This window comes from Hevea brasiliensis, unplaced genomic scaffold (genome assembly GCF_030052815.1).
Source record: "Hevea brasiliensis isolate MT/VB/25A 57/8 unplaced genomic scaffold, ASM3005281v1 Scaf346, whole genome shotgun sequence".
Taxonomy (NCBI): domain Eukaryota; kingdom Viridiplantae; phylum Streptophyta; class Magnoliopsida; order Malpighiales; family Euphorbiaceae; genus Hevea; species Hevea brasiliensis.
This window is the reverse complement of record NW_026614858.1, coordinates 32,766-46,799: the sequence shown is the minus strand read 5'-3', so window position 1 is coordinate 46,799 and position 14,034 is coordinate 32,766. Positions and strand designations below refer to the sequence as shown.

The following is a 14,034-nucleotide window of genomic DNA, read 5'->3' as shown; positions in this document are numbered from 1 at the left end:
CGGATCAGTCCTTCTGAGAGGAAGTTTACCATGCCAGAGCTTCAGTTCTAACTACTTCTTCTCCTTCGGGAGTCTATTCGGGAAAGTCTACCAATCAATCTATTCTATTTCCCATCAAGCCGGCAAGGCTCACCCGCTGAAAGTTCTAGTTCCTATATTCTATCTATTAGACTAGACTTAGCCCTTCTTTTCTCTTTTCCGACAGGTCATTCGGTAAGCGATGAGGTCCATATAAAAGCCTATTCTCTGCTTATGTCTGTTTCCATGATCTTATCTTTATGAAGTCTGAAGACAGAGTTTAAGTAGTGTGTGGGCTGACCAACATCACTCTTTGTAATAGACTAAAATTCAATCGAAGATGATAATTTTAATAAAGTTAATTTTATAGGAAAAGGAAAGGCCGTCCAACAGGAATCTCGGAAAAGCTGGTTACTAAAGCTGCTTGACAATGGACATAGTACCAACTAGGCTGAAGTCAGTTTGCATCATTGATGAAATTCTGATTGATAATTTCCATAATACGGATTCCGAAAAGGCAGCGGTCACCCTTGACAGAAGAAATCATTACTTGGCTGAAGTCAGGAAGTCCAACTCCCTACCAGAGTTGCTTTGATGCAGATTGTGTGTGGGAGGGGGATGAAGCAAAGGCTGAAGAAATAAGAATTCCAGATGAAGGCAAATGTCCACTACAGCAGATTCACTTAGGTACTCTTACTATCCACGGCCTACTTATGTTAGTGCTTTACTTTGTCTTTATTTTAAGTCTTATCCAGTTACTTATAGAATTTTCTTTGTTTTTCCAATGCCAGGTTTTAGCCGTAGACTTGTTGAGCACCGGCTACCTGTTAAAGAAAAGATAAAGAAGGGTTTCGGCCATTCAAGCAAGCACCACGTAGGATGAGTTCGGAAGTCGTTTTAAAGATAAAAGAGGGGCTTACGAGGCTACTAAAAGCTGGCTTTATTCGGCCCATTTTATAATATAGTAGCCGTTCTAAAATAGAAAGTTGCGTCTCGAAAAGTAGCCTTTCAAAGAAAGCCTTCGATCCAACTCTAACCTACTTCAAACTTAAAGAGTCGAACTCCAAACCAAATAAGTAAGCTGAAATGAAAACTTATACCTCAGACCTCAACTCCCCAGAAATCGTCTCAAGGACAATGCAACTAATAGAACAAAAGCCGAAATTTATAAATCTAAACGAGCAGGTGCCAAAGTTGGTAATGCCTCATATTCTAAGAAAAAGCGACCTCGACCTGTCGAACTGATGCGTAGAGAATACAAGTTAGAATTCCAGTTGAAGCAGACACCGAAACCGGCTTCCTCTTTTATATGATAAATCTTTAAATTAAGTAAAGAGGAAATAATTCTAACTTCCAAACCTCGCCCTTCTCTAATAGGGAAAAGTACAGACCCACGTCTAGGGATATACGAGCGCCATTCTTCAGATGGATCGCTGTTCGATAGTTATTGTAGCCGGGATAAGCAGGCACGAATTTCCGTATAGCGTCCTAGTTTTTTAGTACAAGTAGCTAAGGGGGCTGGGAGGTACGACTTGCGTCAAACTTGTGAAAGAATATTTGCTGCGCACCTGCTGAACAAGGCTCCTTTCAAGTCAAACGGAGATTACCAGTTCCGGAGGGACCAACCATTGTACTTCTAGGGGACGGTCTAACATAGCGGAAGGCCACGGCTTTTGTGAGTGTTCAGCACAATACGGTACGGGATGCCACCAGCATAAATGAGGCGAACAAGAGCCACTGGCACGAGATAGATTGTTTGCCAGCCTGGAAGTGATTCGCTAAGTCGGGTTTTCCAGCGGCCGCCTATTGTAGAATCGTCGATAACCTGGCTGCCACTATCATGTGTGTAAAGACTAACTGTATAGGCATACTGGAAATCGTTTGGCAAGTCAAGGGACCTTGAAATCCGCTCCTTAGCTATAACGTTCCAGAGTACCAACACTTGCGGTTGCCGCACAAAGCTGGTCACCTTAACCAGTCATACCCATACCCATTTATGGAGATTCAGGATCTGAAGCTCAAATTAAAGCCATGAAAGGCAAAATAAGCTCCTACTGCATTTTTCTCGACTCCCCTCTACCAGAGATTCCATGAATTCCGGGCACCTGCAGTAGCAGCAGGGATAGGAGAGACAAATAACCAGCCAACTATGTATGCCTTATTTGCATACCTCTCATCTTCCTTATGGAATGGGTTCCTCCTTAGAATTAACGAAATCTAGAGTCTTGGATGAATCCTCTTGAAACGGATCGATCAACCCTAGAAGACTAGATGGCTTAACAGCCCAGTGAATAACCTGATTCAGAGAGATAATCCGGTCTTTATACACATTATTAACATACTTCTAAGGATAGATAGAAAAGGTTGGGGAGTGCCAGATGCGGAAGCAGTTCCAGTCCCAGCTGCTGAGGTGGCGTAGTGACAGGTGAGAGCAATAACAACAGAAGCAATAGTAATTGCCTACAGTAGTATATTCGGTTGTTTGCGGTGGAATAGATTCAAGCGTCCGGGCCAGTAGATCCAGAGCAAATAGGCGTTGACTTAGTTGCTTTTGCAGTTGATTCTAATCCCGATGTTGATCCGACGCAACTTACCGGTGATAGTCGCAGCACCGGGAGCTTTCAAGGGAGGCAGACATATATAGATAGTAGCTGATAGTGGCATACCTTCCGGATCGAGGGTCCCACCCGGTAAACACCATAAAGGCAAAATATCAGCGGGGGGAGGAGGCCCTTCTCACTCAAGCTCAAGCATTTACTTTTCTAGTTAGAGACCAACGTCTTGGGGCTAACGTGGGATCCGCTAAAGGACCTACTTGGTTTAGGTAATATCTCATGCGTTCCCGACTGGAGAGGTCATTTTTGGAGGAGAAACTATGCGCTTTTCAAAAATGGTCGGAAGAACGGGTTTCAAATATATATATAAATATAAATATATATTACTGGCTGGCTGGTTTTTATGCAAAAAGACAAAACGGGATTGGATTTCCACCATAAGGAAGGAAGGTGCGTAGCCTTGACAGGGTTGTATTTTTGGTTGAAATGGGATGGTGTTCAAACTCCTGAAATGCAGTCTAGACAGCGGGCCTTCCCTTTCTGACTGGACTGACTAGTGGAAAGGTCAATCTCCTCCGGAGCATGCTGCACAGCCACTCATTTGTCCTGACTAAATAGTAGAATCTATCTCTCAGCGATTCTTTTCTCCGCCCCTTCCCAACCAGCCCGCCCAATCGATTTTGTAAGATCGGCTAATTCAAAGGGTTAATCTGGTCCGAAGTTGTCGGAACGAATCGTTTGCTTTATCGAACAAAGCTAGGGGGTCTTGGTTGGCCCCCCTCTTTTCAACCATTATAGCTGGCGTCGACCCGCTTTGCGATACGAACGGACACGAAGAAAGAACGCAGGCAGCGGAAATGCAAAAGAGAAGAGCAAAGATTCCAGACCCAGAGCATGCAATCAAAAATCTGTTGAATGAAGGTATATTCTCAGCCACTAGTTAGAAGGAAATCCCTTGACTTCGCTTATGCCCTTATGCAGTAAAGAAAGCTTTGAGGCGGGCTAAGATTCCATTCGAAGTAACGTAACAGGATTCGATGTTGCACCATCTTCAACTCTTCCTGGATCCAGGGTTTTTCGAGAAAAGGTCCCATCCTTCAATATCATGATTGGGCCGACTCGACCAGGCCAGATCATGAGTGAATAGAAAATCGAAAACGTACATAGCTGTTCCAGCTGAAATACTTGGAATAATTCTACCACTTCTACTAGGAGTAGCCTATTTAGTGCTAGCTGAACGTAAAGTAATGGCTTTTGTGCAACGTCGAAAGGGTCCTGATGTAGTGGGATTGTTCGGATTGTTACAACCTCTAGCAGATGGTTCGAAATTGATTCTAAAAGAACCTATTTCACCAAGTAGTGCTAATTTCTCCATTTTTAGAATGGATCCAGTTGATACAATTATGTTAAGTCTGGTCGCACGGGCCGTAGTACCTTATGATTATGGTATGGTATTGTCAGATCCGAACATAGGGCTACTTTATTTGTTTGCCATATCTTCGCTAGGTGTTTATGGAATTATTATAGCAGGTCGGTCTAGTAATTAGGGGGCGGCCGTTCGGTCGCCTATGATACTAGGACCAATAGGTCAAAAATGGGTTTGTGCCGCAGGTGTTGAACGATCTACTCTACACAGGTGTGGGCTTACAAGGGCTAGGGCTTATAAACCCTTTCTTTCATTCATCAATAGGGCCCTGGTCGGTCACTTTTCCGGGCCGGGATCGATAAGTGGAAGTCATAAAAGAGATGTTTATCTTCGCACTCAGATCAAGAAGAAGGGTAGCTTGTCAAGCTGGCCTTTTTCTATATATATATATTTATTATTATTTTGAATATATAAGGATTTTAATAAAAAGATTCGCTGTCTTTAACCGGCTGTTCTTCTTGTCAACGCTACTAAGGCGACCGGTTAGGAGCGCCTACTTGACTTATGAAAGATAATGGGGTTATTCAAAAGGAAAAGGCGCTACTATACAATACATTAGTAGAAGTAAGCGTTAGTTCAGCCTACCCTACTAATGTATTGTATAGTAGGGTGTAGTATAATAGGCGAGCGAGTTAGCGAAGACGCTTAGGCTAATAGATAAGAGAGCGTCGGTGCGTAGCCTTCATTCTACTACGCTACGCAAAGGTTACGAAGTCACTTAGCTCGACGTTAGGAGAGTCAAGAGGGAACGCCATACCTATACCTACATAGAAGAACCGCTGTTCGCTGACTTTCTAAGGTCTAACCTTTCGCCCCCTACTGAAAAGGGGCAAAGCCGCTTCGCACCACTGATAGACTACTTAAGATTCATTCAAAAGGCCCTACTTAGTTTCGCAAGCCTTTGTCATTGTCAGTCAATCCAAGTAGGGCCTGAGGCCCTGCGAATCCGTAAATCTGAAGAGCATGCCGCAACAAAAGGATGGTCCCTATGCATTTCATTCTTTCCGGAAGGGAAAAAGAAGTACCCCCATCATGGTGAACCTCTCCTTGTGATCGGGATGAGGTAAATGCTCAGCCGGGGCGGATCGAATCGAGTTTCCTTAGGTAGCCACCGACCTACAGTTATCCTTAAACTTCCGTGCTTGGTGGAGAAGAAGCGAACAAAGGTACGCTCGCTTGCTGTCTTGTTCTCTGCCGCGAACTGGGATCGCTCGCCAGCCAGGTCAGATTGGAGCAACATTTTTGAGAACATATTACCCATCTTCGGGGACAAGGGGCGGAACGACCTCTCGATCTACTTACTGCAGCCCAGGAATAAAAACGTCCGTCTAGGCGTTCCTCTTGCTCCGATCCCCCCTACGCCTAGGACGTTGTCTGGGCCAAGAGCCATAGTTAGTTGCTGTTTTCATTTGGTTGTTTTTTTCTCGTTGTTGATACCGGCAAGACCCAGCCAGATGATGTCTACTGGTTGGTAGTGAGAGGACTCTTAGTATCTGCATACCCAAAAGGGGACGCTGATTAAAAAACAATCATTTTATTTTTTTTCTTGCTCTCCCTTAGCAGCGGGAAAGGAGTCTATCTATCTGCCTAGCTTTGCAGATTTCAACACAATCCACAGAAATTCCACGAATCCCTTTGGTGGATAAGTCCGACGACTCAGCAGCAGTGCGGAATTGAGTTTCGTCCGGTGGATCTGATCTATAGTTAGGGGCAATACATACCAAAAGGTTCGAAGAAGGAACGCACATAAGAGTATATAAGAAACCCACCCTTTCTATATAACCTATTCACATTAGTGAAGCGGCTGGATGCATAAGGGAAGTGCACGTTTGTGAGACCTTAGTCGGGATGCATAGGGGAGTCAACCTACGAGCACGGAAGGGCAGCGGTAGTTCGTAGCTTGTCTTTCTTTGCTAAGTCAAAAGTGACGTGGCGTGTAGTGAGCTTTCTAGCGGAAGGCAGACTTGAAACTGACTTACAGCTTGCTTTGCTCTGGAGGGCTTCTATTTCTTATCTTTAGTATTGGTCTACAACTATTTATTTCAATTAAAAAGCAAGGACTAATATAGCACCCCACGGAACACCTATTTGATCCATCTAGCCTGCCAACAAGGGCTCGGGCCTCTGTTCAAGGAGTGACTTTGTTGAGCTCTTTTAGTGAGTGAACAGCCGCTTTCCTAATAAATACATTCCATTCAGACGATTCGGTGGCCGAGTTGGTCTGACTCAGGAAGCTCCCTCCAGAGCAAAGCAAGCTGTAAGTCAGTTTCAAGTCTGCCTTCCGCTAGAAAGCTCACTACACGCCACGTCACTTTTGACTTAGCAAAGAAAGACAAGCTACGAACTACCGCTGCCCTTCCGTGCTCGTAGGTTGACTCCCCTATGCATCCCGACTAAGGTCTCACAAACGTGCACTTCCCTTATGCATCCAGCCGCTTCACTAATGTGAATAGGTTATATAGAAAGGGTGGGTTTCTTATATACTCTTATGTGCGTTCCTTCTTCGAACCTTTTGGTATGTATTGCCCCCTAACTATAGATCAGATCCACCGGACGAGAAACTCAATTCCGCACTGCTGCTGAGTCGTCGGACTTATCCACCAAGGGATTCGTGGAATTTCTGTGGATTGTGTTGGGGGAAATCTACCAAAGCTAGGCAGATAGATAGACTCCTTTCCCGCTGCTAAGGGAGAGCAAGAAAAAAAATAAAATGATTGTTTTTTAATCAGCGTCCCCTTTTGGGTATGCAGATACTAAGAGTCCTCTCACTACCAACCAGTAGACATCATCTGGATGTGTCTTGCCTGTATCAACAACTAGTTAAAAACAACCAAATGAAAACAGCAACTAACTATGGCTCTTGGCCCAGACAACGTCCTAGGCGTAGGGGGGATCGGAGCAAGAGGGAACGCCTAGACGGACGTTTTTATTCCTGGGCTGCAGTAAGTAGATCGAGAGGTCGTTCCGCCCCTTGTCCCCGAAGATGGGTAATATGTTCTCAAAAATGTTGCTCCAATCTGACCTAGCTGGCGAGCGATCCCAGTTCGCGGCAGAGAACAAGACAGCAAGCGAGCGTACCTTTGTTCGCTTCTTCTCCACCAAGCACGGAAGTTTAAGGATAACTGTAGGTCGGTGGCTACCTAAGGAAACCTGATTCGATCCGCCCCCGGCTGGGAGGCATTTACCTCATCCCGATCACAAGGAGAGGTTCACCATGATGGGGGTACTTCTTTTTTTCCCTTCCGGAAAGAATGAAATGCATAGGGGACCATCCTTTGTTGCGGCATGCTCTTCAGATTTACGGATTCGCAGGGGCCTCAGGCCCTACTTAGTTGACTGACAATGACAAAGGCTTGCGAAACTAAGTAGGGCCTTTTGAATTGAATCTTAAGTAGTCTATCAGTGGTGCGAAGCGGCTTTGCCCCTTTCAGTAGGGGAGCGAAAGGTTAGACCTTAGAAAGTCAGCGAACAGCGGTTCTTCTATGTAGGTATAGGTATGGCGTTCCTCTTGACTCTCCTAACGTCGAGCCAAGTGACTTCGTAACCTTTGCGTAGCGTAGTAGAATGAAGGCTACGCACCGACGCTCTCTTATCTATTAGCCTAAGCGTCTTCGCTAACTCGCTCGCCTATTATACTACACCCTACTATACAATACATTAGTAGGGTAGGCTAGGCTAACGCTTACTTCTACTAATGTATTGTATAGTAGCGCCTTTTCCTTTTTGAATAACCCCATTATCTTCATAAGTCAAGTAGGCGCTCCTAACCGGTCGCCTTAGTAGCGTTGACAAAGAAGAACAGCCGGAAAAAAGACAGCGAATCTTTTATTTATATCCTTATATATTCAAAATAATAATAAATATATATATAGAAGAAGGCCAGCTTGACAAGCTACCCTTCTTCTTGATCTGAGGTGCGAAGATAAACATCTCTTTTTTATGACTTCCACTTATCGATCCCGGCCCGGAAAAGTGACCGACCAGGGCCCTATTGATGAATGAAAGAAAGGGTTTATAAGCCCTAGCCCTTGTAAGCCCACACCTGTGTAGAGTAGATCGTTCAACACCTGCGGCACAAACCCATTTTTGACCTATTGGTCCTAGTATCATAGGCGACCGAACGGCCGCCCCCTAATTACTAGACCGACCTGCTATAATAATTCCATAAACACCTAGCGAAGATATGGCAAACAAATAAAGTAGCCCTATGTTCGGATCTGACAATACCATACCATAATCAAAAGGTACAACGGCCCGAGCGACCAGACTTAACATAAATGTAGCCACTGGAGCCATTCTAAAAAGGGAGAAATTAGCACTACTTGGTGAAATAGGTTCTTTTAGAATCAATTTCGAACCATCTGCTAGAGGTTGTAAAAATCCGAACAATCCCACTACATCAGGACCCTTTCGACGTTGCACAAAAGCCATTACTTTACGTTCAGCTAGCACTAAAAAGGCTACTCCTAGTAGAAGTGGTAGAATTATTCCAAGTATTTCAGCTGGAACAGCTATGTACGTTTTCGATTTTCTATTCACTCATGATCTGGCCTGGTCGAGTCGACCCAATCATGATATTGAAGGATGTGACATGTTCTCGAAAAACCCGGGATCGCGGTTAGAGTTGAAGTTGTTGCAACATCGAATCCTGTTACGGTACTTCGAATGGAATCTTAGCCCGCCTCAAAAGCTTTCTTTACTGCATACGGGCATAAGCGAAGTCAAGGGATTTCCTTCTAACTAGTGGCTGAGAATATACCTTCATTCAACAGATTTTTGATTGCATGCTCTGGGTCTGGAATCTTTGCTCTTCTCTTTTGCATTTCCGCTGCCTGCGTTCTTTCTTCGTGTCCGTTCGTATCGCAAAGCGGGTCGACGCCAGCTATAATGGTTGAAAAGAGGGGGGCCAACCAAGACCCCCTAGCTTTGTTCGATAAAGCAAACGATTCGTTCCGACAACTTCGGACCAGATTAACCCTTTGAATTAGCCGATCTTACAAAATCGATTGGGCGGGCTGGTTGGGAAGGGGCGGAGAAAAGAATCGCTGAGAGATAGATTCTACTATTTAGTCAGGACAAATGAGTGGCTGTGCAGCATGCTCCGGAGGAGATTGACCTTTCCCCGAGTCAGTCCAGTCAGAAAGGGGAAGGCCCGCTGTCTAGACTGCATTTCGGGAGTTTGAACACCATCCCATTTCAACCAAAAATACAACCCTGTCAAAGGCTACGCACCTTCCTTCCTTATGAGTGGAAATCCAATCCCGTTTTGTCTTTTTTGCATAAAATCCAGCCAGCCGGTAATATATATTTATATTTATATATATATTTGAAACCCGTTCTTCCGACCATTTTTGAAAAGCGCATAGTTTCTCCTCCAAAAATGACCTCTCCAGTCGGGGAACGCATGAGATATTTACCTAAACCAAGTAGGTCCTTTAGCGGATCCCACGTTAGCCCCAAGACGTTGGTCTCTAACTAGAAAAGTAAATGCTTGAGCTTGAGTGAGAAGGGCCTCCTCCCCCCGCTGATATTTTGCCTTTATGGTGTTTACCGGGTGGGACCCTCGATCCGGAAGGTATGCCACTATCAGCTACTATCTATATATGTCTGCCTCCCTTGAAAGCTCCCGGTGCTGCGACTATCACCGGTAAGTTGCGTCGGATCAACATCGGGATTAGAATCAACTGCAAAAGCAACTAAGTCAACGCCTATTTGCTCTGGATCTACTGGCCCGGACGCTTGAATCTATTCCACCGCAAACAACCGAATATACTACTGTAGGCAATTACTATTGCTTCTGTTGTTATTGCTCTCACCTGTCACTACGCCACCTCAGCAGCTGGGACTGGAACTGCTTCCGCATCTGGCACTCCCCAACCTTTTCTATCTATCCTTAGAAGTAGGATAAAAAAGTGTATAAAGACCGGATTATCTCTCTGAATCAGGTTATTCACTGGGCTGTTAAGCCATCTAGTCTTCTAGGGTTGATCGATCCGTTTCAAGAGGATTCATCCAAGACTCTAGATTTCGTTAATTCTAAGGAGGAACCCATTCCATAAGGAAGATGAGAGGTATGCAAATAAGGCATACATAGTTGGCTGGTTATTTGTCTCTCCTATCCCTGCTGCTACTGCAGGTGCCCGGAATTCATGGAATCTCTGGTAGAGGGGAGTCGAGAAAAATGCAGTAGGAGCTTATTTTGCCTTTCATGGCTTTAATTTGAGCTTCAGATCCTGAATCTCCATAAATGGGTATGGGTATGACTGGTTAAGGTGACCAGCTTTGTGCGGCAACCGCAAGTGTTGGTACTCTGGAACGTTATAGCTAAGGAGCGGATTTCAAGGTCCCTTGACTTGCCAAACGATTTCCAGTATGCCTATACAGTTAGTCTTTACACACATGATAGTGGCAGCCAGGTTATCGACGATTCTACAATAGGCGGCCGCTGGAAAACCCGACTTAGCGAATCACTTCCAGGCTGGCAAACAATCTATCTCGTGCCAGTGGCTCTTGTTCGCCTCATTTATGCTGGTGGCATCCCGTACCGTATTGTGCTGAACACTCACAAAAGCCGTGGCCTTCCGCTATGTTAGACCGTCCCCTAGAAGTACAATGGTTGGTCCCTCCGGAACTGGTAATCTCCGTTTGACTTGAAAGGAGCCTTGTTCAGCAGGTGCGCAGCAAATATTCTTTCACAAGTTTGACGCAAGTCGTACCTCCCAGCCCCCTTAGCTACTTGTACTAAAAAACTAGGACGCTATACGGAAATTCGTGCCTGCTTATCCCGGCTACAATAACTATCGAACAGCGATCCATCTGAAGAATGGCGCTCGTATATCCCTAGACGTGGGTCTGTACTTTTCCCTATTAGAGAAGGGCGAGGTTTGGAAGTTAGAATTATTTCCTCTTTACTTAATTTAAAGATTTATCATATAAAAGAGGAAGCCGGTTTCGGTGTCTGCTTCAACGGGAATTTAACTTGTATTCTCTACGCATCAGTTCGACAGGTCGAGGTCGCTTTTTCTTAGAATATGAGGCATTACCAACTTTGGCACCTGCTCGTTTAGATTTATAAATTTCGGCTTTTGTTCTATTAGTTGCATTGTCCTTGAGACGATTTCTGGGGAGTTGAGGTCTGAGGTATAAGTTTTCATTTCAGCTTACTTATTTGGTTTGGAGTTCGACTCTTTAAGTTTGAAGTAGGTTAGAGTTGGATCGAAGGCTTTCTTTGAAAGGCTACTTTTCGAGACGCAACTTTCTATTTTAGAACGGCTACTATATTATAAAATGGGCCGAATAAAGCCAGCTTTTAGTAGACTCGTAATGCGCTCTTTTTTCTTTAAAACTACTTCCGAACTCATCCTACGTTGTGCTTGATTGAATGGCAGAAACCATTCTTTATCTTTTCTTTAACAGGTAGCCGGTGCTCAACAAGTCTACGGCTAAAACCTGGCATTGGAAAAACAAAGAAAATTCTATAAGTAACTGGATAAGACTTAAAATAAAGACAAAGTAAAGCACTAACATAAGTAGGCCGTGGATAGTAAGAGTACCTAAGTGAATCTGCTGTAGTGGACATTTGCCTTCATCTGTAATTCTTATTTCTTCAGACTTTGCTTCATCCTCCCACACACAATCTGAATCAAATAAACTCTGTTAGGGAGTTGGACTTCCTGACTTCAGCCAAGTAATGATTTCTTCTGTCAAGGGTGACCGCTGCCTTTTCGGAATCCGTATTATGGAAATTATCAATCAGGGAATTTCATCAATGATGCAAACTGACTTCGGCCTAGTTGGTACTATGTCCATTGTCCAAGCAGCTTTAGTAACCAGCTTTTCCGAGATTCCTGTTGGACGGCCTTTCCTTTTCCTATAAACTTAACTATAGTAAAATTATCCGCTTCGATTGCATTTTAGTCTATGACAAAGAGGGCTGTTGGTCAGCCCACACACACTACTTAAACTCTGTCTTCAGTCTTCATAAAGATAAGATAAGGGAATCTGTGATAAGCAGAGAATAGGCTTTTATATGGACCTCATCGCTTACCGAATGACCTGTCGGAAAAGAGAAAAGAAGGGCTAAGTCTAGTCTAATAGATAGAATATAGGAACTAGAACTTTCAGCGGGTGAGCCTTGCCGGCTTGATGGGAAATAGAATAGATTGATTGGTAGACTTTCCAGAATAGACTCCCGAAGGAGAAGAAGTAGTTAGAACTGAAGCTCTGGCATGGTAAACTTCCTCTCAGAAGGACTGATCCGGAGGATAGTCAATCTGTACATAGGCGCATTGAATTGGCTGGAATAAGTTCTGGTGCTGTTGTAGCCGAAAAAGTTTTACATCGGATAAAAACTAATGAAACTTTCCTTTCAAGATTGGAACGAAGACCAAGAAAGAATAGATCGCCTAGTCTCTAGTATAATTATTAAGTAGTTACTATAGGCAATGAATATTGTAAGGAGTGGGAAAATCATTAGCTCTGGTTCACCGTCTTTATTAATTTAAAGTTGATCGAGAAACCTCCGCCCAGGAGCTCCTGTCGCGGTTGACCCATCATCATCTCGCGTCGCGTCCCCTCGGATGGGAGCCCGAAGCATATCTATAGTTAGTTCCTGAGCTCCATGTTGCCAAAGCGAGCAGTCCCCCAACTAGCATCTTATGGGGTTGGGGAGGAGATAGACTATGGGAAAAGCCTATACTGGCGCTAGCGTCGAAGTCAGTTGACTAACTTCCTTCGCTTCGTATCGAAACAGCATTGGAAGGTGAAGGGCAAAGGGTAAGGTCAAGCGAAAAGAAAAGATAAAGAGCAGCATCAGCCGAATACAAAGCTATGTCTGCGATTTAGACTTTACTGTAGCTTGAAACGGTGAGAAAACGATTGACCATAGGGTGGAAACTTCCACTTCTTTCTGCTATTTAGTGGGGCGTGTTTACATTAATTACATATGAAAATCACTTTTTCAATTTAACCTCTGTTAGTTAGTAGAGTTAGGCAAAGATGCTTTAGTAATTCATTCTGCTTTTCTGTTTTGCTAATCCGAGATAAGGGCGCAAAACAAATAAATAAGAAAATGTTACAGAAACATCCATTGAACAAGAGACTGAAAGAGGGGAACCTCAGGCAAGGAATACAGATACCCTTGACAGCTCGAGCTTACAGTTATTCTTGATTGCTAACGTAGTTGCTTCCACCGTTCTCATCAACAAAAACGAATAGAATTACCCGGTCAGGGAAGGAAAGCCGCGGAAAAGGAGTGAATTCTCAATTGGCCGTTTAAGCCCTTAGGTGCAATGCTGAGACAAAGCTAGTTACAAATATGAAAATCTATTTCTTGAAAGAGAGATAGTAGCTACGAGTGGAATAGACGGTTAAAAGTGTTGCTTTCAAGCGACTATCCTACACTTTCTTCATATCGATTGGTGGTCTTAAGTCAGCCTTTGCTTTGGTAGGGCCAGATCCCTCGCCCCTATGTGCGAAATATGACTATTACGCTCCCTTGACTCAGAGGCCGTCCCTGCCATTTCCCCCGTATATAGCCATCGTTACAGTATGAATCAATGCCCATGTTTTATGGAATTTCTTAATATTTTTATAGGTCCGATCTCTTTAAGACAACAGGCAAGTCCTTTGCTCCCAATATTTTCCAAAAGGAAGTGTAGGGGCTCTGAAGTGAAGCTGACCCTAAGAATTTGGATCACTCACGTGAGATTTGCTTTGACCGCGTTCTCATCGATAGCACAAGATCCGTCTCTGACAGAATAAGGTGTTCTCAAATAAACATCAGTTTTTAATGCTAATTATCCATCACCAAGGGTTACAGCTTGCCTAAAATCTACGGCCAATGGGAAAGGATCAAGACCAACCAACAGCGAATCAACCATGAACTTAAATCAGACCGAAAAGATATATAAAAGATAAGCTAAACATACGAGTCAGACTGCACTGACACGATTGGCGAGAGAAGACCAGAATGGATGGAGAATGCACTATCGATCTGAGATTGTAGCTTGATACCCAGAGGGTTCCCACTATTTC

General features: G+C 44.1%; 2 protein-coding genes and 1 pseudogene across 2 annotated transcripts; 1 reads left to right on the top strand and 2 right to left on the bottom strand.

Moving 5' to 3' along the window:
* The first annotated feature begins 3,137 nt into the window (after positions 1-3,137).
* Positions 3,138-4,253, top strand: LOC131177155 (NADH-ubiquinone oxidoreductase chain 1-like). The gene has a single exon (XM_058142124.1). It carries the CDS (start codon positions 3,821-3,823, stop codon positions 4,118-4,120), a length of 300 nt encoding a protein of 99 aa, XP_057998107.1. The 5' UTR covers positions 3,138-3,820; the 3' UTR covers positions 4,121-4,253.
* Positions 4,254-5,029: 776 nt separating this feature from the next.
* Positions 5,030-6,387, bottom strand: LOC131177148 (uncharacterized; annotated as a pseudogene).
* A 1,610-nt stretch (positions 6,388-7,997) lies between these two features.
* LOC131177156 (NADH-ubiquinone oxidoreductase chain 1-like) lies at positions 7,998-8,580 on the bottom strand. The gene has a single exon (XM_058142126.1). It carries the CDS (start codon positions 8,428-8,430, stop codon positions 8,131-8,133), a length of 300 nt encoding a protein of 99 aa, XP_057998109.1. The 5' UTR covers positions 8,431-8,580; the 3' UTR covers positions 7,998-8,130.
* Between the last annotated feature and the right edge of the window lie 5,454 nt (positions 8,581-14,034).

Bases quoted from the DNA above. Each gene is read 5' to 3' on its own strand.
- LOC131177155 (XM_058142124.1), top strand. From the start codon at position 3,821: ATGGCTTTTGTGCAACGTCGAAAGGGTCCTGATGTAGTGGGATTGTTC.
- LOC131177156 (XM_058142126.1), bottom strand. From the start codon at position 8,430: ATGGCTTTTGTGCAACGTCGAAAGGGTCCTGATGTAGTGGGATTGTTC.